The sequence below is a fragment of the Motacilla alba genome, chromosome Z, assembly GCF_015832195.1.
Source record: "Motacilla alba alba isolate MOTALB_02 chromosome Z, Motacilla_alba_V1.0_pri, whole genome shotgun sequence".
NCBI classification, from domain to species: domain Eukaryota; kingdom Metazoa; phylum Chordata; class Aves; order Passeriformes; family Motacillidae; genus Motacilla; species Motacilla alba.
In genome coordinates, this window is record NC_052046.1 from 12817288 (window position 1) to 12843242 (window position 25955).

The window sequence follows — 25955 nt, forward strand, 5'->3', positions numbered from 1 at the left end:
TGTGTTGGACACAGTCACAAGTCACTCATAAATTATCTTCTGTTTAGCTGTTAAGAATTACATATTTGGATACAATCTTAAAATAATCATCCAAGGTAAAGATTTTCCAAATCACCAAGGGTAATTGAAAAATACAATAGAAGCAGTTTTGTTTTTCTCCCTCCCCTGCTTTTTGAGGCAGCATGAGGGAAGTGTATAAAGTAAGGCAGGCAAATTTCCCCCCTGCTCAAGCCTTGATTTGGATTATTTCATTTAAGGAAATCTTCATCTGCTGCAGCCTCAGTCCAGCTTGATGCGTCCAGTTACAATAAACTCATTTGTTAGGCAAGAATGCGAGACACAGACACTTGTAAAATTGTGTTGTTTCATCAAAACTGCTATCACAGTTCATGGTTCTTTAAGACAGAGACTCAGAGTAAACAGATATTCAAAGTTAGCTAGCAGACCAGCAAGCGTCTTTGACCAGCTTGTAGGAGGTCCTGGTGAGCAGGATGCACAGCATCCTGATGACCATTTCAAAATCTGAACAGCAGTGATTTAAATGCTTAACTCAAATGCTGGTAAACATATTCCTTCATATTGAAATTAAGGCAGCCAATTGTCCTTTTATTTTTAATACTAAAGTATATGTTACCATGTAGTCAAGAAGATAAAAAAGCAAAAAACAAAAACAAACAAACAAACAAAACCACAAGCAGAAAAAAAGCCAACCAACCAAGCAAAACCCCCCATAACCAAACCAAACAAAACAACACCCAAAAAAGCCCCACTGTGATTCTGTAAACCCCCTTAAGACTATATTTCAAGCTGGATAACACATCCCTTGCAATAAGTTGTTTTTAACCCCTTAACTGTCAAACAATATTAGAAATAAGAAAAAAAGTCTAAAACAGCAGCTTACTAACAAATTTATTATTTTTTAATCTATCTCTGTTAAAGGAGTTATATAATTTCTTCTGAACACAAGAAGATGTTCTAACTGAGATTTCCCAGCATCAGTTTAGATCTTCTGCCAAGCTGGAATACACAAGCTGAATTACTGAAACTTCTGAGTGCTATGCAATTTAGGTACTCAGCTCCCACAGTCCTGCAGAAAGCAGTAAGAAAGCATCTTTAGCAGCAACAAGCTCAGGCTCAAGAGCAGCCAAAGGGACAAGGTTCTAGTGACAGTTTTTACTAAATCAGTTTGAGATTTTTATTTTTTAATATGGCAAAGCATTTGTTGAACAGGTGCAAGAAGTTAGAGAAAGACACTTTGCCATCAGAGAGCTACAGAGCCTGTGAAGAGTGGTTCTCAGCAGGCTCTTCTAATGAACGTCTAATGTCAACTAGACCACAAGACTGAGTTACAGAGGACAGAATTAACAGCCACACTGATGTTCATTTGGTATGAAGAGTTGCTTCTTTTTAATGCCATTAAGTAACAGGTACTACAGTTTTATATAACAGTGTAACATCAATAAGTTTCTACACTTCCAGTTTGAGACAAATACTTAAAGTCATGATTCTTTTTTTTTTTCATTTTTAAAATAATTTTTGCATTACAGAAAGTGCAAGAGATGTTTGTATACAAGACTAATTGCATGACTGGCTGAATTGGGTACTAAGGCGGTATTCACGTTGACTTTCTTAGCTCTCCAGTTTGGCAACGGCTTAGGCATTTAACAATAACATTTCAAGTGTATACTTAACATTAACAAAAAAACTTCTGACACATCAGTCATCACCACTGGCCAAGAATGTAGCTGTCACAGGCAGTTGTAACTGGTGCCAAAACCTGTTAGTAAGAAGATCTTGAGAAAAGGCAAGTTTTCCAATAGATGATTTTTTTGCCTCATTAATGGCACAGAGGTAGTGCATCTGTTCATAAGGAGCCTAGGCATGGAGTGAAGCCATTTTGGTGTTTTTGTTTTCTAGCATGCTAGAAAAATACCCCAATACACCAAGTGACAAATCGAAGTGAACACATCAGGGATTCACAGAGATATAAGCAAGAACCCTACCTGCTTGTTTGCCAAGCCACCTTAATAGGAAAGTAATCCTAGTAGTTTTCCCTCCCTGAAAACTGCCATATTAGCACCAAGACAACAGTTAGTGTCCACAGCTACCTAAATGTTCTGCAAGAAGTTTTTCAGCTTACAGTGTAGGCCTCTAGTACTCAGGGCTTCAGCAGTGCTGTTACAGACTCCGCAGTCCCTTAATGACACATTTATGGTGGAATGATACTTTTACTTTTAGTTAAATAGACCAATATTAGATTATTTTCCTCACCCATAGCTACATTTTTGTGGCTGAGACCAAGTCATCTGTCCAGTCACCAATTAGAACTCCATAGCATCCACTTTACTTTACAACTGGCTGCTGCTGTCGTAATGAGCAACTGACCTAGTTGTTTAAGGTGTGGAGTTTCAGCTACTAATTCTACCCCCTTATGTGAAGACAACACCTCTCCCATAGGTACATTAAGTTCCTCTATTTTGGGACAGTAAGTGCTATGTAAGGGGAAGTGGTACAAGACACTTTACTCAGTGGTGCCAACCTCTCTGTAGAGGAGTGCAAAGAATTAAAGTAAAGGTAACGTCCACCAATTTGAATTTGGGTTTTCCGCGTGAGTCAATATCCCCATTTGCTTTGCCCTGAATTATCATCTTCACAGCATGTTCTTTGAGGGTCCATGCTTCAATCCACCTGGATATATTTTAGACTGCAGACATCATGAAACATCAGCAAGAATAGCAGACAGCAAAGTGAAACATGTAGAAAAATCACGTAGAGAAGAGGTCCAGTTATTCCAATTGTCCTTTTCTGGTTATGCCTAGTATGATGGAAAGGAATTAGTGTTAGGATGGTTATGAGTTGTAGCTCTATTGCTTAAACAGAGAACAAAACTAAAGCAATAAATACCAACACTTGTATTGTATCAGAAGCTAGACAGTATTTCAGGGGAAGACTGAAAGGTATGGTGGAAGATACTGCTGGATCAGTAGGTCATGCTCTTTAGTCAATGGCATAAAATTTCAAATTATATTAGTTTCTAGTAACAAAACTGCTTGCAACAGCTTTTGATTAAAAATCAGGGTAAGAGTCTAGTAGCCTTATTCTAGTTTTATTCCAATCTACCCAGAGTCCAAAACTGACATTGTTGAGGTGATTAAATGTCAGAAAGCTGTATGCTGTATAAAGGGCACTCTATGCTAACATTCCCCCACAGATATCCAAAAGTATTAAAGTCAGCTCCTCTGAATTCTGCACACATATACAGTCATTAATTTTCCTCAAGGAAAGGAAATCTGGATCTATTGTGGGCTTGGGATTTAAATCTGTGGAAGAATATAGTCTTTATTTCTAAGAAAGTGAAGCTCGCTAGGCTTAGACAGAGTGCAGCTATGTACAAGTCTGATAGAGGTACTCTAGCAGAAGTTCTTCCAAGCATGGTTTGCCATATTTTAGGGAGCATTAGTGTGCCATTTTTAGATATCTCTTTACCAAACATTTCCTCAATAAATCTCAGAGGATGAAGCAGATTGGCTCATTAGTGGAAGACTTACCTGATCTATGCAAACGGGTTGCCAAAGTGATCATCAAAAGGACCAGAAGGCGGATTCTGAGATTCCTTCTAAGGAAAGAGAAATAAGCTGTTAGTGGATTTCCAGTTTTCACCAGATTTACACTGCATGGCTCTATGAGCTATTTCCTATTCAAACACCTGAAAAGAATGCTTCATAGCTCCTGCTAAACACACATTCACTGTACTGCTTCAACAAAAGAAGGGGGCTCTAAGCCATGTTAGCTTTTATGCTAGTCCAAGGCAAGGTATTTTTCAGAAAACTGTTCACTATTAAACACTCCTTTGGAGCCAGTGGAGTCATGATGAGATATCTTCTGGTCAAATGCTAGAAGTCTTAAGTCAGCACTCTGGTATTAGTCCAGAATTTTCACTGAGGGCTTCAAGTGCTCTGTCCCAAACAGAGTGACCTGGTGAAGCCACTCTCTCCCCTACAGAGTCCTGAACATGGAACCTCTTATTTGTTCAGCTAGAGAGCTTCACAATCCGCCTGATCAGTGTGCTCTAAAAAGGGCTATATATAACCAAAGTGGAGCATTTCTGCAGCTACATTATGTGATACTCTTTTGTAGAGTGTCCCAATATCACAGAACTTTGCACCATGGGAAACTGGTTGTGGTGCCAAGCCAAGCGGAATAATGCTTTGTTAACCTTCTTGAAACAGATACCCTCTGCTAGATCTCATATTAGCCTCAAAGATGCAAAAGGATTTTGTTGTATGGCCTCTAAAGCCAGAACTAAACTAGTGCTCAACATAAGCACCACAGTTATTAAGGAGAAGAAAAGGGTTTTGATGGCTTTTGTGGTGGTGATGTCATTTGGGCATTTTGGTGTTAGGGTGTTTGTTTGTAGCTTGTTTTGTTGTTTTATTTGTTTGTTTTGTTAGGGTTTTTTACTACTTACAGATGAGGCACTGAAAGGGTCTGTTTTATCTTGACTTTCAAACAGGCCTTCAGCTGGCAATGCACTTTGTCGAGGAACCGGCTTTGGTGCTTCTAAAAAAGAGAGACATACTGCTATAATTACTTGACAGATTTAGCAACCACTAAGGTCTGCTTGTATAGCAACACCACAACTCATCTAATTAGAAACACAGAAAAATTAACTGGAATTTTCTTAGAGTGACTTTGAGTCACAATATTAACTCCTGCTTGCCCCTCACTAAGCTTAAATCAGATGCAAATTGTAACGTCGTACTGACTTAGGTTTACCTCGTGCTAGTTAAATAATTTAGGCACTAGGTGTCAGTGTTCAGCCATGCTGCTGCTAAGTCTTCAATTTTTTTTTTCTAGTTGAGCCAGCCCTTCAACCCTCTATTTCAGTAACTGTTAACTTCAAAATGTAACTAGTCATTTTGGCAGACAGCTTGCTAGCTGCCATTTCCCCATGATCTGTACTACCTTTAGAAATGCCTACTGTACTACCACAGTAACTGCTGAAACCTCCAGAAGCACCTGAAAGGCTTTGCTGTTCTCCTCTCCTTGCTGGTACTGCAGGTGGCTTTGTCAGCTGGAAGTCTTTGAACATTTCCTTCACATCCTTCATTTCTTTATCTCCAAGTGGATCCAGAGCAATGAATGCATCACTCTCTTTCTTGGACAGCTCCTTCTGCAGTGTAGTTCTGGGGGGCGGCTGAGGTGGGCTAGCTGTTGTTGACATGGAGGGCAGTGCTGAGGCTGTCTGAGCTGGTAGTGTTGGAGATGTGAACATGCTGCTCTGGAAGGGATTCACAGCACTGGTTGGCTGTGCCCAAGAACTGGGTGTAACTTGTGCTGGCTGTGACCAGAGACCAGAAGACTGAGTGGGTGCAGCACCAAAAGATGTAGACTGGTTCCAGCCTTGCACTGCTTGAGTACCAAAGGCAAGTGGTTGAGTAAATCCTGGAGACTGAGCAGGCATAATTGACCCATGAAAGACTGATGTAGCCTGAGTGAAGGAAACTGTCTGTGGGGTCCATGGTGATGAAGTTACTGGCAAGCCACCTGGGGAGAGATTGTTATTACACAGCACTTCAGTCATCTGAAGACCACAAGCAGGAGTGTATCAATTCCATAAATGGAACTGGCGAAAGACTTTCATGTATTGTTTGCAAAAATCTCTTGGTTTGCATTTACAAATCAAATAATTTGGGAGAAAGGCAGTTTAATTTCTTACTATGCTGCATTTCAGTGCTGCAAGGACAAAATTGAGGTTGTTGAAAGGGAAGGGGGAACATTGGTCTAGCACAGAAGTGACAGGTAGATGCGCCATATAATTGCTTCTGTTTAAATGATTATTATAATAACACTGTGCAGCAATGTTACTCTGACCTCACAGGTTGTGCTTGGCTTACTTCAGCCTTGTGTTCCTGTAGCAGAAATCTGCTGTCAAAGTTAAAGCAGTTAACTGCTTTAATCCTGATTCAGTTGAGGATGCAGAGGTTACCATTTGCAGAACTTAATAGTTTAGAGCAAATAATACATGGATTAAAGGGTATAGAACTACAAAAGAAGTAAAAGAAAACTACAATCCATGTTTTGGTGTTAGCAGGTATCTTGGAGTAGAACAAAACATTTACTTTTGTAAACTAACCTAGTGCAGCCAATGGAGATGTTGTGGTAGAACTTCTTTTGAAGAGGTCCAATGGATTAGTCGGTGAAGCTCCTGCCTGTGCCCCTGAGCTCAAACTCAGGCTCTCCGTAGATGGCACAAAGAAGTCTGAGCTGAACAAATCATCCGATGCAGTCTAGAAAGAAAAAGAAAGTGAGATGCCATGGCAGAACATATGCTAGCACAATCAGGGCTCCCTAGTCCAGAGTCCAAAGAAGACTTTTTTCATCTAAAGCAGAGGAGGGAGTTTTGATATATATCATTTAGAGTATAGGAGTTTCAAGCATCACCCTGTTGTTCAAGCCTATGGAGATACATGGCATTAAATAGGCAAAATATGTAGTAGTCACAAGTCAACATCAGGACTTAAAATGGCTGAATTATTTGCTATAAGTGAGCTTCCCTCTGCACCCTACCCCTTTAAACTATACTGCTTAGTCTGCAGAAACTCCTGTGGTTGTGGCAAGGCCTGGAGCTTTGCATAATTTGAGTACAAGACAAATGAAACTGATCCAGGGCCACACTCTGCCTAACTGGGCAAGTCATTGAAATTTCCTTCAGTAGGAAAATACTGAGAAACCACAGGGGTTTGGTAAGCTAGTACTAGTATCTTATTGTTATGAGACTCTAGGTTGATGGGCATACTGCTATCATAAAAGGTTATACTGCTACCATAACAGATTCTGGCATTATATCAAGTGTTAATATGCATAGCAGCATACTTACCAGACCTTTACAGGAGTATGGCAGCATTAAAGAAGAGAGTATAGAATTTAGTGACCATAGCTACTATGAAGCATTCATTTATAGATATTGGAAGGTACTATGGCTACAGAGAGGTTAGTGTGAGCAGGGCAGGCAGAAGCAGACATCTTGTGAAGCTAGGTAGCCAGTTATACACTAATAAGAAAGAAAAGCTTCCTTCACCCAGCTTCTCCAAATAAAATCATGCATATCAACATAAATTACTTGAACACTGTTCACCTTGACAGATCTCCTTCCTCTTCCTGGCTTGGTACTCTGTGGTGGTGGGCTAATTGTTATAGGCTCATGTGGAGCGAGTTGGATATTGTTTTCAGAATCCAGTTTTACTCCATTTTGCAGAGATGTTCCTTTGGAAGCACCTTCCAGAAACAGGTTTGTTGGGGCTTCAGGAAAGCCATTCCTTTCTCTCTCTGGTATCACATTGGGAATTCTTGCTGCAGGTGACTTATTCTCAAGTGGCCACTGGCATGTTAGTGCTTCTCGTTTGCCAGTTCTATTAGAAATCTGGTCAAACTGTTTATCAAAGTAGTCAATATCACCATTTGGATCACCATTACCCCCTGATGTCAAGGTAGTTGGACTTTTCGTCTGATCAGATTTTAGAGAATCAAATGAAGGTGGTGCAGATTGGGCTGGCTGTGTGAAAGGATCATCACTGAAAGGGTCTGGATTAGGTGTAGGAAAGAAGCTGAGATTGGTAGAGAAAGAACTCTCAGGCAAGAAGGGTGTCTGTGCCTTTGGTTGTGGAAGAGAGCCTGTGATGCCATTCAAGAAGATATCCTCTTTTGCAAAGGTTTGTTTGGTCTCAATTTCAGAATTAAAATCCACTAACAGAATCTCTTTAGCTTCCTATTTTTTCAGAGAGAAAAATGAAGTTAGTTATACATAGATTTTGCTGCACAGTGAAAAAGATAAAGGAAAATAGCTGCAAAAGAAGAGATCCTAGAATCCAAAATATTATACCAGTAAATATTCAAAATAACACAGGCAAGGATTGCTGTCTATAATCGAATTACAGCTATTTTGTCCCTGAAACCCAACACTGAACCTCTGTTTTCAGATCCCATAGTTAATTATCAGATGCTTGTTCTTCACCTTAGTGACTGTCGAGTGAGTAGGAACTAATTACACCTAGGCTTTCACTAGAGTCGAAGACCCCTGCTTGAATTCTAGTCCATAGTTCTGACAAGTTGTGAATTCACACTGCCTTCATATGACTTCAAGTTGCAGTCTCAGCTTCAGAATAACACTGAAGAGCTAGTGGAAGGTAACATGCTAATTCTCCACCAAGCATGAAGGAGAAGGGTGAGACTTGGTCACTGGCTGGGTTGACAGCACCAAATGGATCGTGACGATGGTGGCTTATAGTGACAGATTTAAAATGATGGATTTTTGGGGTCACTGAGCTATGAGAAGCCTCATGCACTCTTTTGTACAATTAGGCCAAGTTTTGAGCTAGAGCTACTGGAATGATGTTAGTAGAATTAAGTACTAGAATGACATCTAGTGGTTAAGTGGATACTTTTATGGCCCTACCCCACATGTACAGTGATGATTGCTAGGCAGTTGTCTCAGTAAAACCAGAACTTATTCCTAGAACTAAATTTGCTTTCAAAGAAAAAGCCAAGGCAAGTAAGCTAGACTCTACTTACGGTGGGACTGCTCATATCAGGGGGTGTTGACATATCCCCAAACAAGTCCATCTGGTCAAGTCCCTTGAAACCAGAGATATTGAAAGAATTGGTATCTGTTAGAGCTCTCACAAGAATCAAGCATCATGCAGATTTACTGTAAAATCTGCAGTAAACACTATAAACACTGCATTTCCTACACAATATGGGGACAGTCAATAATGAACTCTTCAATGGCATCAACAAAAAGTTTTGAAATTTAACCTACCGGTTTCATTTTTTCAGCTTGATCAGCAGGCAGTTCTTCACCGTCATTCTGTAATAGATAGATAACAGTGTCAGAAATAACTGGAATTTCAAAATTTGCCTTAAGCAAGGAACTTGTGGGCTTTAAAAAGCAAGTGATGGGTAAGGGAAGCACGAGAGAGATTACTACTCAGTATTAGATCCACAGACCCCTTTTACCTCCATTTCAATGTATTTGGACATCTGACATTGCCTTCATAATGCTGGCACCATAAAGAAAGTAAAAGTTAGATGTGGTGCAGCAGCATACCTAATCAACAGAGGCTGAGTGGAAGTGATCTACCTCAGTCTTACTTCTTCACTCTAAAGAAAAAAGGAGACTTTTTACACCTAAACACCATGTGGAATATCAAAAGTTTCTCGCTTTGGAGGAGCTCACTAGACCTAAGCAGTCAGACAGCTGGCATAACTGCCAACCAATAGCTTTCAGTATTTCTGGATTTAGGCAGAACTTAGTATCAAGTCTTACAAGAGCTCAAAAGTCAGACAAAGTTGAAACAAACTATGCAGACTCATGCAGTTTCTATATTTTTACTCACCTTTTTCTTTTCTTCTTCTTCCTTCTTCTTCATATTATAAATTAGTTGGAAGAGGTCCTTAAGATCAGAAACCAGAGGCTCAGCCTGGAAAAGAATGTAGATTTTAGGCCATGTACTACTTTTACCTGGACTTCTACTGCTGCAATCTGTGCAACAAGCCAAACTTCCCTCAATGGTGCAAGACTTAGGTTGAGATAACAGGAAAAGGAAGACTTTAACAACCTGTTTAGTCTTCATACAAGATTCTGCTTACGCAGAATCCAAGAGGAACAGAACATAACCAGTGCAGAACTGTTGTTAACTCTACAAAAGTGGCTGTACATGAATTTGTGCTAACCTGCTATGTTTTTGCTAAAAAGCTGATAGCAATACTTCTTAAGTGCATGGCAAATCCTAGAACTGCAAAATTTATCCAAGCCTTCTGGTAGTCTCTTGAGAGAAAGAACATTTGCATTTGTATATTTGTTACCAACTCTAGCACTGAACATGGAGAAAGCTTCTATATATAATACTACTATTATTTTAAACAGCGTACAACTAGGAAAGGAGCAAGTAGGTGGTATTCTACTCCAATGTCTGGAGTAGGATACCACCCCATCTTCAGCCACTATCATTTGGCACAAGCAGAGAATCCTTCGTACAGATCTCACTGCTTACACCTGAGCACCATCCTCTCCTAATCTAGGGGTTTAGACACGCAGCTGTGGGGAGAGCCATTGCAAGAATCATCAGCTTTAACAAGAAGTAAGCTGCAGCAGAGTAGAGCACCAGAAGTCCTTACTTACAAGCAAATTACCTTCTTCCTTACTTACAAATTTATGACAAAAACACACAGCAGCAAGTCAAGAGCTGTCTAAGGCCTGGCTGGGCTTAGAAGCTGGCAAGCAGCACCCCGTGGTGAAATGAAGGAATAGACTCCAGAGTACATACAAAAGGCTTTTGTGCTTAACCTACAATTCCACTGAAATCAATACAATTATTGGCCAGAATGCTGACAAACTAATCAAAAAGACTTAGAAGAAAGCCATATTGCCTGTTACTGAAGTACTAACATGCTCCAACAAGGAGCTTCTCAGTGGAGGACCTGTAGTGGGTCCAAAGCTGTCAACAGGCTCCCCAGGAGGGCAGGCAGGAATGGGTAAAAAATTTCTAGCTTTGAAGTCTGGGCTCATCAAGTAATTATAGTGACTGTTATAAAATCATTATAAAGACAAGCTGATAAATAAAAACTACCTAACTTCAGGTTGTTTATGAAGCTGCATAATTCTAAGTGGTATTTTTAAGTAGCTTTTTTCCAGAATCCAGTATTGAGATTCCCCTCAGAGAGACTAGCACACAGGATTTCTGCATGTGAGGAACTTATCACAGAAGGATCAGAATCCCTCCCAACAAGTTAGGGTTAGGAGGTCCTAGGAGGACCAGACCTGTAATTTACAGGCCCCAGAATCATTGTTGCAATTGAGTAAGTGATTTCCCTGCTGCACAAGGCAAACCATCATGTGAACTAGACTAATATAGTTCTATATTTCTGTTAATTCAGAATGAAGCTCTGGCTGTTTTACTTAAAAATTAGTACTTTCACAGTGGGAAGCCTGTGCTAATGGCTCTGTTCATCTCACTAATGACTTTCATAGAAAAGTTAAGCATTGTTAATCATAGTAACCAAGACTACTTGAGTGATTTTATTCTAGACTACAAAGAAACTGTACAAGACAGAAGCCAGTGGTGACACAGTGAATTCCTATTGTCTTTCTTTCAATAAAATGTACCCATGCATGCTGGTATTCTCCAAAGGAATTTTGTAGGATTATCACAAAACACTAGACTCTCATCACATGTTAAATGTTTACACAACAGCATTATCCATAGCACATGACAGAAAGTGTCTGATTCATACCTGTTGGGCTGTTTTTATGGCAAAAAATTGGTGCTGGCCTTCTCCTCCACATATATAGCCAAAGGCACGATTGTCTGTTACATCCCGAGCAATAAAGGAGATTTTGTTTACTGGATGCTCATGCTCTATGACCTGGAATAGGGAAAAAACCAAAAATTATTGGTTTAAATTTCTGGAAATATAATAGCTGCTATTCTCTGTAGTTAGAATGGCTGTTAAAAATCTTCCGTCCAAACCTCAGATTCATCAGCCTTTGATTAATCACAGTAGGATGCAGCTGTCCTTCTGATGGGATTCTTCAGCATTACTAACATTTCACATGCCAGTTTTTATATGTGGAAGTGAGGTATAGTGCCCAAATAAGAATCTGTTTCATGTTGGTCTCACTTCCAGATGCCTCACTGGCTTTAAGTACCACATTAAGAAAGTAAGTTTCAGCTTACCCCAGTTTTTTCGTCCATTATCTTGATACCAGAGAGGGAGATGTTTACCCAGATCTTCTGTTTGTGTTGGCCCTGGGAACGGGCTGCTGCTGCCATTCCCTAAACAGAATGAATGCCAAAGTATTGATGAGAATTCTGTTGGATTGAGCTTAAAACTGTTCTTTGTAACATATGACTTCTTAGGTGTAAAGTGATACCACAGTTCTAGATGGTTTCCTCTGTAAATGTTTGGGAGATTTAAAACAAATTGCTGCAGTAGCAGCATCTTTGCCTGCTTTTCCAGTATGATTGAAAGTATGTGAGTGTTCTGCACTACAGAAGTAATGGTCTTTGTTGCTGCAGGGATTAATTTCAATTTGTATCTCTCAGTGTCACCATTGCCACAGGATGCCAACTTGTGCTTTGAGGTCAGTGTTAAATTTCACAGCAATCCCCCCTTCCCCTCCAAAACACAAACTCATCATTTGTGATGAAATTCATACTGCCATCATTCATACTGGATGCCTACAGATCCAAAGGAATGTTCCCAGACTTTCAGAGAAATGTCCTTCGAGCCAGTGGTTACAGTACAGGAAGCAGCATCCATCTAGATGATGCTGTTAGTAACTACGTTACCAATATGCTGTATTTGAAGTTTTGCCAGAGTGACTGTTTGATTTGCTTTTTGAAGGCTAACCAGAGATTGTTCCTTATGTGACAGATCAGGCCCTTACCTTCAGCTTCATCATTGAATCCTGACTCATTTTGTCTCCTCTTGCCTCAGGAACATCATCTATGCCAATCAGTTTAGCCTTGTATTTTACACCATCACCTTTGAATCTAGCCAAGAGAGATTCATCTGTTTTTTCTGGCCCTGGAGAAAGAAAAGGTTTGGTGGGTCTGTTTGTTTTTTGAGGTAATTTTTACATTTTGGTGGATTGGGTTTTTTGTTTGGTTGCTTTAGGTTTTGTTTGTTTTTTGTAATGATAGAAACAGCTATGTTGAGATTTGTGATCTTTAAAAAAAAATACACCATATAAGTGTACACCAAGAACATGTTAGAACTGTCTCTTGAATACAACTGACTAACAATCCATGTGCATTGCAAGACAGGCACGCCTTAAGGGTCACTGTACTCTTGCAGAATGTGGCCTTAGTTCAAAGAGTGGAGCCCAGTGCTTAATGTCTGGGAGCTTCAGAACAGTTGTTCACCACATAAAAGACTAAAATGTGGATAAGCAACAGCCAAGTAAATATAGGTGCTAAGAAAAGACACCATGCAGAAATGGTACTTCCCATGGCCATAAAGGGTGTTCAGTAAGGCCTTCAGGTGTTAACCCCATGTTCTGATGTAGGCAGATCTCTTCTTGCTGTGCAAAAAGAATCTCCCAGTTCACATACAAGAACCTGATATCAGCACCATCATACAATGAGTCCTGGTACTTTCATTCTAAGCATTTGGTATTTTAGCTAATTTGTTATTTCTGCTGTTCCTGCTACTAGGAACTGCTTCTTTTTCTTCTCTGCATGCTCAACATTGCTCAAGTATGTATGTAGGTATATATTTTTACATGAGGTAATTATATTTACATGATCTAATAGATCAAAAAATCTATTATCTGACATAGAATAATTCTCATGGAATGAATTTTCTAGCTTTTCTGGACTAGAATTTTTATTCAGCACAGATCTCCTTTCTGGAGGGTGAGGAGGGGTCAGGTTAAAGCTCAGACTAACAGCTACCATTATGCTCCAGGGTCTTGTCACCTCCTCAGGAAAATCTCTCTTCTCTGGGCTTTTGCTTACTTGTCAGGCTCAGCAAATTACTTACTTAACAGTGGAACAGAGAGCTTTAGAACTTGAGGCTAGAAAAAAGCTTTTAAAACTAAAAGCCTATCTTCTGGTTAAGTTTATTATACCGGCATATTTACTCACTCTTCTGGTGAGGTAGTAAACTCAGAGTTATTTCAGCAATAGTGGGAGGGTGACACTAGGATAGACAAATGCAAATGCTTAAGGACACAGAATAGAGGAGGTGTTCATGTGGTAAGCATTTCTTACCTTTCTTTTTTTCCTTCTTTGAAGATTGCGCCTTTGGTGGAGCCTGTTGTTCAGGCTGGCTGTTGGTACCAGTAGTTTCAGCTTCAGTAGACATGATGGGACTTCGGCCAGTTACGTTCACTGTAGGCTTAAAAATCCAAGTAACAGTTAGAAGACAGAAATAGTATTTTACCTTGAAGAAGAAGTACTCTTATTAGAGCTGTTAGTCCACCTGGGTTCTGCTGCACACTGATGCCTGACAAAGCCTGAAAGCGTAAAGAGTGATCATATGGCAAGTCTGACTCAGAGTCAGACTACGCAGAGCATGAAGTCACAGCCTGGAGGTGATGAACCCTCACCTCAGTAATACCTAAGCAGTAGGGCACACTGATCTACACCAGTGGGCTGTACTTGCAACAAGATGTTTTAATCTGTCAATCTTTAGCTTTTTTTACCTTTTAAGGCTATTTACAGAACCTCAGGTATTTTGGTCTATTCTTGTTCAGCACTGCCAGCTGCATCTCTAAAGTAGCATAGGAGAGAATGCAAGAAACATTTGCTAGGATCTGTTCTAAACACCTATGAGGATGACACCAAAACACGCAGAGGATGCCAGTAGATATTGTTCATGTTTTTATAACCAGCAAAAGTCAGAGGTTATACCACCCAACAGGTAAAACCAAATCCTCAGGCTGGAAACAGATGGCTCCGGTAAAAACACAACAGAACCTCAAGCCAAAACCCCCACACACTTGTCTTAACAGTATGAAGTAGCCTTCAGATTTTCAAAAGCCCTGCAAATTGACAAGAAAAGATGGACTTTTAGGACTTACCTCTATGTCATGTGACTCTTTTGCCTCTGACACACAAAAAAAATAATTTACAGTCCCCATGTTTTGTTCCCACACTGCTGAAACATTTACTCTTACCAAACAGAGGTACTCAGAGCAGCTTTATGGAGTTATGAAGATCTAAACCAAGCCAAAAAGAACTGGATATCTGCATCTGCTACCATTCTATCAATCTTCTGTCTGGGATATTGCAATGGCTGCAGTTAGTCCCTCGAATTTTAGGGTAACAAATGAAGTCAAGAAATTGGTTAAGTGATTAAATACTTGGGCTCCTTTTTAATTCACCCTACATCCAGGCAAGCTGCTACAGACCAAGCCATCCCTTTTATCTAACATTTGGGACTCGACTTGTATGTAGCTCCAAGTACTGAAGCATTGCATAGCCCCTTGCATTAGAAATTTGTTATTCTCAGTACTCAGTTCCTCATTTGCCTTACTAATAGCTGATGCTTTACCCATTACTTTAAATGTACTTTCAGGGTTTTGCTCTCACTTCTGCCTTCCCTTCCTCCTCCAGTTACTGCTAACTAGACTGACTCAACCGGCTTGCCACTAACTGAGTAATGGCTACAAATTCTTAGCTGACTCTTAACCCAGGAAGAACACAAATTCCTAGGTCCTAAAGTGAGAATTTCACCCTGAAAGCCTCCATTTCCATTTAACCAGGAGGAAGGCCTTCAGGGAACTAGCTAATCTAAGCAAAATTAGACATAGCTTCTTACCAGATGGTTTGTGAATTACATTTAGCATTGGTCAAGTAAATCAACAGAGATAAGAGCACTCAAATGGGAAAGAGCTGTCAGCTATACCTGTTCTCCTCTGTAAGCAACTTATCTGGCCACAGTTAGGGAACATTTGATGCAAGGGAACAAAGGTGTTGCTGTGAAAGTTTCAAGTGGCTCTGAGTAGAAATAGATGTCAGAGGAAGAGTTTGTTTAGCAAGTCATGGTTATTTAAGAAATGTTATCACTGAAAGAGTGGCTTGTGTGTCCATTCTGACAAAGGGTCAAGGGGACAAGTATTAAGCCCATAGGGATTTTGCAGAATACTTGCAACAATGCTAAAACAGATTGTGCCTACTGAAATCCACATTTTAATCAGATAAAATGATGTCAACTGAATTCTTTCAGAGTAACTAAGCTAGCTTGCCTGATAGTATAGTTTTGGGTAGAGATAGCTTTTAGACATAAGCATAAGGAATCCCTCTCTAGATTTATCAAGTCCTTCAGAAATAATGAAGGAACGAGAGTTAAGGTTGGATCATTAGTTAAACACCCACTCCTACAGGGAAGACTACTGTTGAGAGAATAGAAGGAAAAGCCCAAAAGAGAGAAATAAGATGAGGTCTCAAGAAGCTGAGTTATAGCTTTAGGACACCCTGCCTAGCTCCATTCTGGAAAGAAGAAATAAAAACCTCAAGGCACTAAATCCTGCCTGTCACTGATCCTTCTTCCTCTAATTAGCAGAGCTACACCCAGTTGTGTTTTTTATACAACTTGCATCACACACTGAAGTAAAATTAAGAGGCAATATAAAAGAAATAACTTAGGAAGAAGCAAAATATGCACTAGCAAGACCTCACTTTGACAACTGTAAAATGGTCTATGTCTATATGTGCAGTAGCCACCTTTGCATTCAAGGCATCTCTGATCATCATTGCCATCTGCCTCCATTGCATGGAAGGCAGACCACTAATTTTTATAGAACCAGATAGCAAAAAAATCTCACAGTGAAGGAAGACAGGAAGGGATACACACAAGTGTGTCTGAACCTTTGCAAATACCCTGTATTAATATGGGAAAGCTCATATTTAGTGTCAGCAATGCAATTTTAGGTTATTGAGGGCCTTCTGACTACTTTACAGGACCTACTCTCATATCTGAGATCTGCCAAAACTCATGTTTCCTGGTGGGATTTTGCAGTACGTGATGGTCATTTATTATATCTTTGGAGAACTTGGTGTCTTTGAAAATCACCTCAGAAACAACAGAATATATGAAATTAAGAACGCAATGATAGACAAAGGCAACCTTAATATGTGTTCATATTTTAAATAACTACTTCTTGACACCTGAGTTAAGCCACATGTCTAGCACTAAATTGTCTGTCTTCACCTTAAAATTTTGCTGTGGGGGGAAACATGTAGCTTAAGCTAGCAGTAATCTATCCTGCTCACTATAAAAGAGCCTCAACCACAAGTAAATACAGTTTCTGGGCTTTACACTCAAGCTAAAGCTTGGCAAGGTCTTCATCACACTTAAGTTTGTGTTATCTTAGTGGAAAGTGCTGGTGTGCTTAACATGCAAGAAACTAAAATAAAGTTTAAATCTTCCATTTGTTTCTTGGGGGCTTCCTTTCACAGCACTCAACCCCTTAGAATTTCCTTACTCCAGCTGCAGGTGGAAGACAACAAGAGTAGAATTGTTTTCTTACACTTTAATTTTGCTGTCATCTCAAAAGAGTCAGCCAGGAAGGGTGGCAAGATTAGAGATGCGTGTGCTTTTTTATGCAAGGGTGAAAGGACAGGCTAGCCTTCAGATATGCTGGCTTAGTAAAGAACAAGATCATTACCCCAGCAACTAAGTCAGCACTTAGTTTAAAGCAGTTTGAATCTCATCTATGTAGATGAGTCCATTGGTATCACCACACTTTAATTACTCACTAATCAGTTGTATGGCCCATCTTCATTGCTGTTCTAAATGTGCTGTTTCAAAAAGCCAAAGAGTACAGATTTACAGATGCTGCCACCTTGGGAGAAGTGCACCAAGCTCTGCCTGTATCACCATACACATATCATACATATTTTTCTCACCCACTTTTCAATTTACTCCAGACAGGGCTTGTAAAGAGACCCCTAGCAGTATCTTCCTCCTTTCCTTCAGGGACTATCCTGTGGAGAGCAGATACTGATGACTCCTCAGACAAACACCATGCCAGGCCCTCAACGCACAGTGCTCGATGTATGAACTGCTACCTACTGTCTCAAGTCAGACTACTCTCCATTCAAGACTTGCACTTCATTTCTGTACAGTTACCTTAGGAAAGTCAGTCTTATAACTTCTGGTATACTGCACTGTTGGTGTCTTCTCTGAACTCTCTGCAGAGAGGGCTGTCAGAAATGACAAGTCATCCCTGAAATACCGGTTTTTTAGCAAGACTTGGAAGAACATGCCAAACAATCTTGTTGAGAAACATTTAGTTTCCCTTACAGATGCTTTTACAGATATCTTTTATTTGAGAAAGGGGTGGCAACACAATAGATACCCTAAATGATTATGTTTTTGTCCTGTGCACAAGTGAATTGAGAATCTTCACTATGGCTGAAGTTTGTCATAGGATTAAGGACAGAACAGAATCCTCACCAAGAGATAGGCTTTTCCCCCCTCAGCAGGCAAATATAAATTTCTCAAAGTTGAAGAGAGATTATCTGAGAAGAGGTTAGGGACACCCAAAAAGTAGATAAGCTAAACATGTGATCAGCAGCCCAATACTTTGTCCTCTTCACAGCCTGTGCTCCTTTGTCCTTACAAGTAACATGATTCAGCTTAAAGAGTTATTGCATGTAAATATTAACCTTGAACTAGAATCTGTAAGGCTGGGAGAGGACAAGAGAAAAATATAGTAGTAACTAGTAATAGGAAGCACAGCAACAGTTCAACTGCTGAACATGTTTCTAGGGCAGATTGTTTCCTCCCCACCATTCTTGAAGGGTTATTCATGTTCTTCTGGTTAAAAGGCTGTGCTAGTGAATTCAAGATTTTAGTTTTTAAGCTAAGAAAATAGACTAAAGGCTAAACAACAATCCCCACAGTGACTAGCAAGAGTCAAAGTCATAAAGCCAGATAGTCTGTTACCAGTATATCATCTTGACTGGCAGCATTCTGCTCACATCAGGAGTATAGTAGTGCATTTGGGTGAGCCCCTGTAGAGCTGACTGACATTTACATCTAACAACTCCCCACCTGATTATCACATTTTGTGCTTAGTTCCTGCTTCAATGGTAGTAGCCTTGAGAAGCCTTAGGCCTGCATTAATAAATCAAAAACATGAAAGTACTAATCAGACTTTTGCTTTTTAAACAAGATCACTCATGCTGAGGAGTCAAATAAAATATAATCTTAAATGTTTTCTTTCATTGCTAGAACACCCATTGATCTGGTATCTGACAGTGTCTAAAGAGTTCAAGTTGAATAAACCTTCTGTAACATACACAAGAGATTACAATGATTTAGATGGAACATTCCAGATGCTTGTTCTGATGCAAGCATTAATATTAGACTGTTTTCTCTATTAAAACAATCAAACTATTCTGTTATGAACTGGCATTTCCAGCGATTAATATCCATGAGCAGTAACTGTCTTACCTACAGGTAGGTTATATCTGATATGTTCACACTTACACATGACTAATACCTGCTTGAAGACAAGTGGTAGAAGAAAGTTCATAGACAGCTTGGGAACTATTCACCTCCAGTTTTAGCCATGTCTGGAATGCAAGAGCAGTATTACTTGTCAGAAAGATGACTGAATACATACTTTTATACTGCAGAGAATAACCAAAGCTCCCATGGTTTGTCTTGTAAGAGAGACAGATGAAAAGGATATTAAACTACATTTCCTGGCAAGTGCAGTTAATTGTCATTCCCACAATTCAATAAGGCTTAGATTAGCAATGCACCCATTATTCAGTTCAAAAATCCTGTTGATCTGTCCTACTTAAGCTGTAGATTGGCAGAACTGTGATTTGTGTTCAAGATTTGCTTGATATTGTGACTTTAGTTAAACCACACGCTTACCTGTTGGACCAAGTATTTCTAGAATAACAGGATTTTACTTCAGGGAACTTCTAATGTACAACTTGCTTTTCAAGCCCTGTTTGATATTTTGTCTCCTTACTCAAGAGGTGGATCGGTACTTTGTTGAGGTATTAAAGGCAGACTTATGCCAAGGGATTCCTCTGTCAACACCAATTACAGTTTGGAATAAACTGCAACAGCACTTAACATATTGCAGGATGTGGAATACAGTGCAGCTGTCTTCATCATAGAAAACCAGTAATGAGAAACAGGGAAAGGTGACCATCATCTGCTTAGTATGACAGAAGTGCAGCATTAAACACATTAGGGAATACCTTCCTTGTGCTGCTGCTCCCTTCCCTAGTACCAGCTACAAAGTAGATAAAGATCTTAGTGCACTAATTTGCCATGTCAGCTACAGATGTTGGCATGTACCATTGCTGGTGCAGGATCACGCTTGTGAAACCACACAGAGAGCTCACCATTCAGCCAACTTGCCAGCTGCTATTTCATCAATTGAACAGAACAGCCTGTTCTCATCACATCAGTCTCCTCTGAACATCTTGGTTTTTAGCAAGAACACAGAAATTCAAGTTCCTGAAAGCATTTCATACACACTTGAATCACAGCCAAGAGAATATCACTAAGTTAGCAGCTGAGACTGAGCAGGTCACACTGTTCAAGTGGTGCAATTGGACTGGTACTTTATCATCCTACTATGCTTTCAAGCATATGATTTCTGAACAGATAATTAGTTACTTGTCAACTCAGCTACAGCAGTGGCTCTATTTTGGATTTTTCTTTTACTTGTCATGGAAATAAATATATCTTTTGCTGGAAGATTAAAGCAGGGGGCTCAAAAGAAGTAATGAGCAGTTTAAATAAGTTGTACCTGATGAACACGTGGAACAGTACCAATTCATGAGTGAAAAGCATTTAATGAGCTCATGCTATCTAGCTCTCTGAAGAGTTAATCACAAGATGAAGGAAAGTAGCACTGTCATAGTATTTGATAGAGCTATTTTCTTAGCCAGGAACTTCAGTATCCAAAGGTAGCGCCCAGATATCTAGCTAGCCCACCTTAAATTATGAGTTGTTCCAGAAATAAGAGAGCATGCTGCAACAAGGCTTGACAGCAGCCTCTGCAATCTCTGTTCATGAGCTATGGTGACCTAATCATTAATTTATTGCATTAAGAAATCTTTCACTTTTAGTACCAGCAATACCAACATCTGAACTCCAAACTCTTCCCTTGGAAAGAAATTGAAAGGGCATACTGGGATACTTTTCTTGATAGAGAGCTATTACTTTGGAAACAGAGACTAATTAGATTATATATTTGAATTATCCTCAAGAATTTTTTTCCTATCAGCCTTCATGAAAGAGAGCATATTTTGCAACCTGCCAAGGGAGCACTCCTCTATACCTCTCTCTAGTTTCCAGTTCTGAAGCTGCACAAATTAGGGCCACCTGAGCCAGAGCTCAGCTGCCTGCAGTAGTTATTGCTAAGGAAAGCATCACCTGCCCATGGATGAGGAATCTCAAGCAATACGGCTGCAGTGCCTACAGCTCAACCTTTTACCAATATTCCCTGTTGAGATTCACTGGCTATACCAAACAACATGGAAGCAAAGCAGTTGTTATTCAGGACAGATAGTGTTTACTCAGATGCCACTGAGTTTGAACTGAACAAATCAAACACTTCATTTCGAACTGTACTCCTAAAACCCTCCTGCCTAGAAGGCCTGTTTCTGTTCTTCTTGCTTGCTAGTGAAGGACTCTTGCCAATAACCATGCTTTTCACTCCTCCTTCTCAGAGCAGGAACTTGACACATATTGAAGCTGTTATCATAGGTTATGTCAGCTGCATACAGTTAACTGTCTGCTGCTGGCACAGTTATCCTTCTTTGCAGTTTGGGTATATGCAAGCTGTACTGAGAGAAATTGCATATGTTTTGTATGCACTCTTAGGTGTGTTCTCTACTGGTTCACAAATTTATCTGTATGATAAATAAATTGCATTCACACAGCCTAAACCCATGTAATCCTGTACTCCACTTTGTTGAGTACTGCAGTTTGCTTTCCCAGCCTGGTTATCCCAAGAGCAGCCAAAAGCCTATCATTAAACATTCATCTCAGCAGTAACTGAAGAGCACTCCACCTACCCCCCAGATACTGTGCCTCTCAATACACAAATTGTTGTAGCAGTTACTGCCACAGGAGTCACTCCATACTGCCTCTTGTAAGAGATGCAAATTATGTTCATTATGTATTCTGAGAAGACTGATGAAAATTCTGCTTGCACAGCCTACTTGTTGTAGGTTCTTCTACAGCAGTTCCAGTCTCGTTAGGTATTATGAAGCATATTGCTTAATATAAGGGATACACTTGCCTTCAAGATTAGTTATTACCAAGGCCCCCAGCTCTCCCTTGTATATGCAGCAAGAAAGGCAATGAATAACTACACAAGACTCAAATCTTAAAAGGTGATACAGAAGGATCTGTGTCAGAGGTAAGAAAGGATTAACCAGGAATTTTAGAGTTCCACTACAGTTCTCACAGTAGGTATCCTACTGAACAGCTAATAGAGTTTCATAGATGACTGTTCTACTGTAAATTTCCCTACCAGTAATTATAATTACACATATTAGAGGAAGTTTACACTACAATTCATAAATCCAGACTATAAAGCAATCTTAACCAGGGTCTCTCTAATTTTCCATCTCTGAGATAAGTCTTGACAGCATATTATAGGGATGTCCCCATCCCTTAGAAGCATACAAGGGGAAGTGTCAGATCTAGAGTTTACCTTCCATCAACCAGGATAGCCATTGTTTGCAGCCAGATCTGTGATTCAGGCTACTAGAAAACTAGTCCTTACTCATACAGTGACCTTTGTCCCTTGCCTCAAAGCACAAATGACCATATTCTGACAGGGCACAGAAGAGACCTGTAAGGTAGAAAAACAGGTTGTAATATTAAAATGGCATCCTTAGTGCTCCCAACTTCTTTTGCCCCTTCCTAAGAGGAAAGTTTCATCCATAGGCATATTAGCCATGGGGCTAAAATTATTAGATGTGTGGCACATCAGCATTAGGATTTGAATAAACTTTGCTAGAGGCACAACTTCCTAGCTGAAGCCTCCTGACTGTCAAGGTGAAAGTCCATTATCCTGTCTCTTAGACCTACTTTTTCTGCGGAAGAGATAATCCTCATCTTACTGCTTGAGAATGCAACATGAACTGACAGAACAGCAGGAAATTCAGCTCCAAGGCCAATAATTTGTCCTTAACTGGCCCTGTAATGTCTGAGTTTTTAGATTTAAGGGGACATGCACCAGATATGAAACTATATTAAAAACTTTAAAAATTAATTTTAAAATCACACAGATAATTATGGGCAAAGATCTACGGGGCATTTCAGCTGAGACACTTCATCCTCAAGCACTCCAGAGCATATGCAAGGCATAGTCTTACAGATGAGGAGAGACTAGAATGGTCTATGTCTTCATCAGCCACAGCTGAGAAGACCTGGATGGGAGAAGATGCTTTGTTCAGCACTCAACTGCCCAGCTTGTATAAACAAGATAATCTTGTTGAAACTGGTACCTCTTGTTTATTGACTAGGCCTGATACCATGCTTCATCCAGCTTCTTTATAACCCTGAGACCCTTATCCTAGCACAGCCTCAGAATCAGGTTTCTAATGCCAGTTTTTCTTCTCAGTTACAATCCTCAGACAGCTTATTTGATTTGATCTCTTTAACACAACCTGAAGTTGTACTTCTCTGGAGTCCATGCTGAGGTAGCCAGCAGTGGCTTATCCCTGTTTGTGTTTCACAGCAGAAGCTCATTAAGACCTCTTGACAATCCCTGATCCCAGTGGTATCATCTTGATTCTACTAACAATCCATTTGTCTGCATGCAAGATCTAAAGTTTTTCTCCAAAATCTTTGCAGGTTACAAGTTACCTTCATGCTGCTTCAACACCTCTTTTGAGAGAATCTTGCCAGCAAGCAGAATCAGTCCTGTTACCAGATCAAGCTGGCTTTCTCTAGATGTGGAATTTATTGCTTTGTACAGCAAATTCATGCTTCTGTAGTGGTCACATATTGCTATCCTTGCCAAATAAAATCCACAAGCATTCCCAGGGTTAGACCAGCTGGTCACACAAATTTCCTAAAAGTGTGAGGTTTACAAGGAAAGGAGAGCATCAATGAGAGAGAAAAAAAATCAGCAGCTTTGGCAACAATACCCAACAACTATAGTATATTGGTGCACTCTTACATCATATCTCAAGCTATGGCTTTTCTACTTTGATTTCTGAACATCCACACTGGATTCACCCTTCCTTGATATTAAGTGCATTTATTTGCTTTCCCACAGAGACAAAAATCTACACTTTCAATACATTATAATTACCTGCTTAGAGCGTTTCTTCTCATGTCTGCTTGAGAAATAGAGGCCTTGAGCAAGAAGAAATACATCTATAGCAGCTACTGGTCCGCAGTCTGCAGGCAGTTTAACAAGTAATGTTCTTCTCAATGAGAAAATAGACTGTGTAGAGCTACTTAGCAGCATTGTACAAGGCATATAGCAGATTAGACACTCACCTTTACCTTCACAAAAATTCACTCAATTTTATACTGAGCTTTCCTGTGCACCAAATCATGGTTTTGCTAGTTAAGCCTCTATTCTGATGACTCACCTGACATTGATTTAGCACTCTCATCCTCCTCACCTTTGCTACCATTTGGTTGTCCTTCTTCCAAAACAAACCTACTATTAATAAAAATTTCTGCTTCAGATGTTACCACATCCTCACACCATCCAGGGAATTTTGAAAAGCTGATTGTGCTTCAAGAAACATTGTGCTGGATGCAACTGCAGTGATTCTTTGAACAGATGTGGTGGACGACCCCCTTAGAGAGTGCTCAGCTGGAAAGATTTTCCTTGGATTACAATTAATGTCTCCAGCCTCACCTATTTCCAGGAAGGTCCTAATGGAAGCTGACACAAAGACCTGCTAGTATTATAATTGCCTAGGACATCACTATCAGACACAATGTCATCCTTTCAGTTTAAGGACTTGACAGTTGCCTGTCAAGTCTTCACAGCAAACTAGAACACATATCTTCATAATTAATTTTCTCTAATTGAATCTCCATCTTTAATTTTGTCTATTTACAGAAATGTTGCCTTCCTAGAGCATACCTATGGCCATTCTTTAGCATACTGTGTGCCTTCATGCTCTCAGATTTGGTTACTTTTGGGCAGCCTTGTTTATGAAAGTTACAAAAGACTTCTGAAGAAACAAATATTCCCTCTCAAGCCAAGCTAGTTTAATTCGGAAAAGATTTAAAAATTCCTAACTCTCAAAATAATAAAATTATCAGCCTTATCAGTGAATGTGTAAACAAACCTTTGAGTAACCAGCCTCAACATTTTTGAGAGGTAAAACCTTTTTACAGAGAAGTCCACCTGAGGACATCTGTCTATGTTAGCAACACCTGCATTTGTCTTACGGCTCACTGCACTGGAACCATCAAGTGTCAGCATATAATGGACATTAGACTTCAGATATCATCACCTGAGAAGCCAGTTTCTCTGTCACAGTAGAAGACTAAATCCAGAAAATTATCAACATCTACAGCTATCCCAGTTTACCCCAGACTGAAGTAGCATGCAGAAATCCACTGGCAGACAGAGGAGTGCTCCATCAAAAATAGCAAGGACACTCCATCCAAAAACAACAAAACCCTACTCCTGCTTTACAGCATCCTAACGCATGCTCCCATTATCTCTGCTATTAGAGAGATCTTTTCATATTAGTTATTTATTATAACTAATTGGTTGTAGAAAACAGGACATTGAGAGTTTATACAGCTAATCTACTTAATGATTTCAACCCTATCCTCCTCACACACAAAACTGAAGACGCACATTTATATTGCTTTACTCTCATGCTTCCCCCGGCCGCCCGCCCCGCGGGAGCCAGGAGCAGGATGCGGGCGGCTTCTACCCCACCTCAGCCGGGACGCGCTCCCGCAGCGCGGCTCGGGCACGCCGAGCGCCCCGCGGGACGCGGCCGCCCCAGCGCCGCCGCCTCCGCGCTCCCCACCCGCGGCTGCGGGAGCGGCGCGGAGCCGAGCCCCGGCCGGGCACACACGACCCCTCCTCCGGCGCCCCATCCGTGCCAGCGCCCACCCCACAGGGGTACCCCGCGCCCCGCCGCAGGCACCGACTGTCGCGTCCTCGCAAAAAAAAAAAAAAAAAAAAAAAAAAAAAAAAACACTCCTTCCCCCGTTGACAGCTCCTTCACCCCCGCATCGCCCCCTCCCCGGCTGTGCGAGAGCCGAGCCGAGCCCAGCGCACAAAGCTCCTTACAGGCTAGATCCGTGCCGCACCGTGCATGATCCGATGACCGCAGCCGGTAGCCTGGCTGGGACCGGGGCCCCGGTTAAATATTCGGTTGCACTCTCGCCTTCAGATTAGTTAGCCACTCACAGCGAGCGATATGGTTTTAATCAGATGCTGGCAGCTGACGACTACCCAG

The 25955-nt window shown here is 40.4% G+C and overlaps 1 protein-coding gene across 6 annotated transcripts; it reads right to left on the reverse strand.

Annotated features, from left to right (window-relative positions):
• Positions 1-895: 895 nt before the first annotated feature.
• Positions 896-25955, reverse strand: DAB2 (DAB adaptor protein 2). 6 transcript variants are annotated; one of them, XM_038124308.1, is made up of 14 exons: positions 25787-25955; positions 13776-13902; positions 12449-12588; positions 11736-11834; positions 11293-11424; positions 9396-9479; positions 8819-8866; positions 8572-8634; positions 7139-7432; positions 6137-6290; positions 5020-5547; positions 4469-4560; positions 3549-3616; positions 896-2815 (listed from the first exon to the last, which is right to left on the reverse strand). In XM_038124308.1, exons 2-13 carry the CDS (start codon positions 13867-13869, stop codon positions 3554-3556), a joined length of 1791 nt encoding a protein of 596 aa, XP_037980236.1. In that variant the 5' UTR covers positions 13870-13902; positions 25787-25955; the 3' UTR covers positions 896-2815; positions 3549-3553. The 6 variants fall into 6 exon arrangements, with proteins under 6 accessions (XP_037980236.1, XP_037980235.1, XP_037980231.1 ...); XM_038124307.1 differs by having other exon boundaries at positions 3549-3613; positions 7139-7768; XM_038124303.1 differs by having other exon boundaries at positions 7139-7768.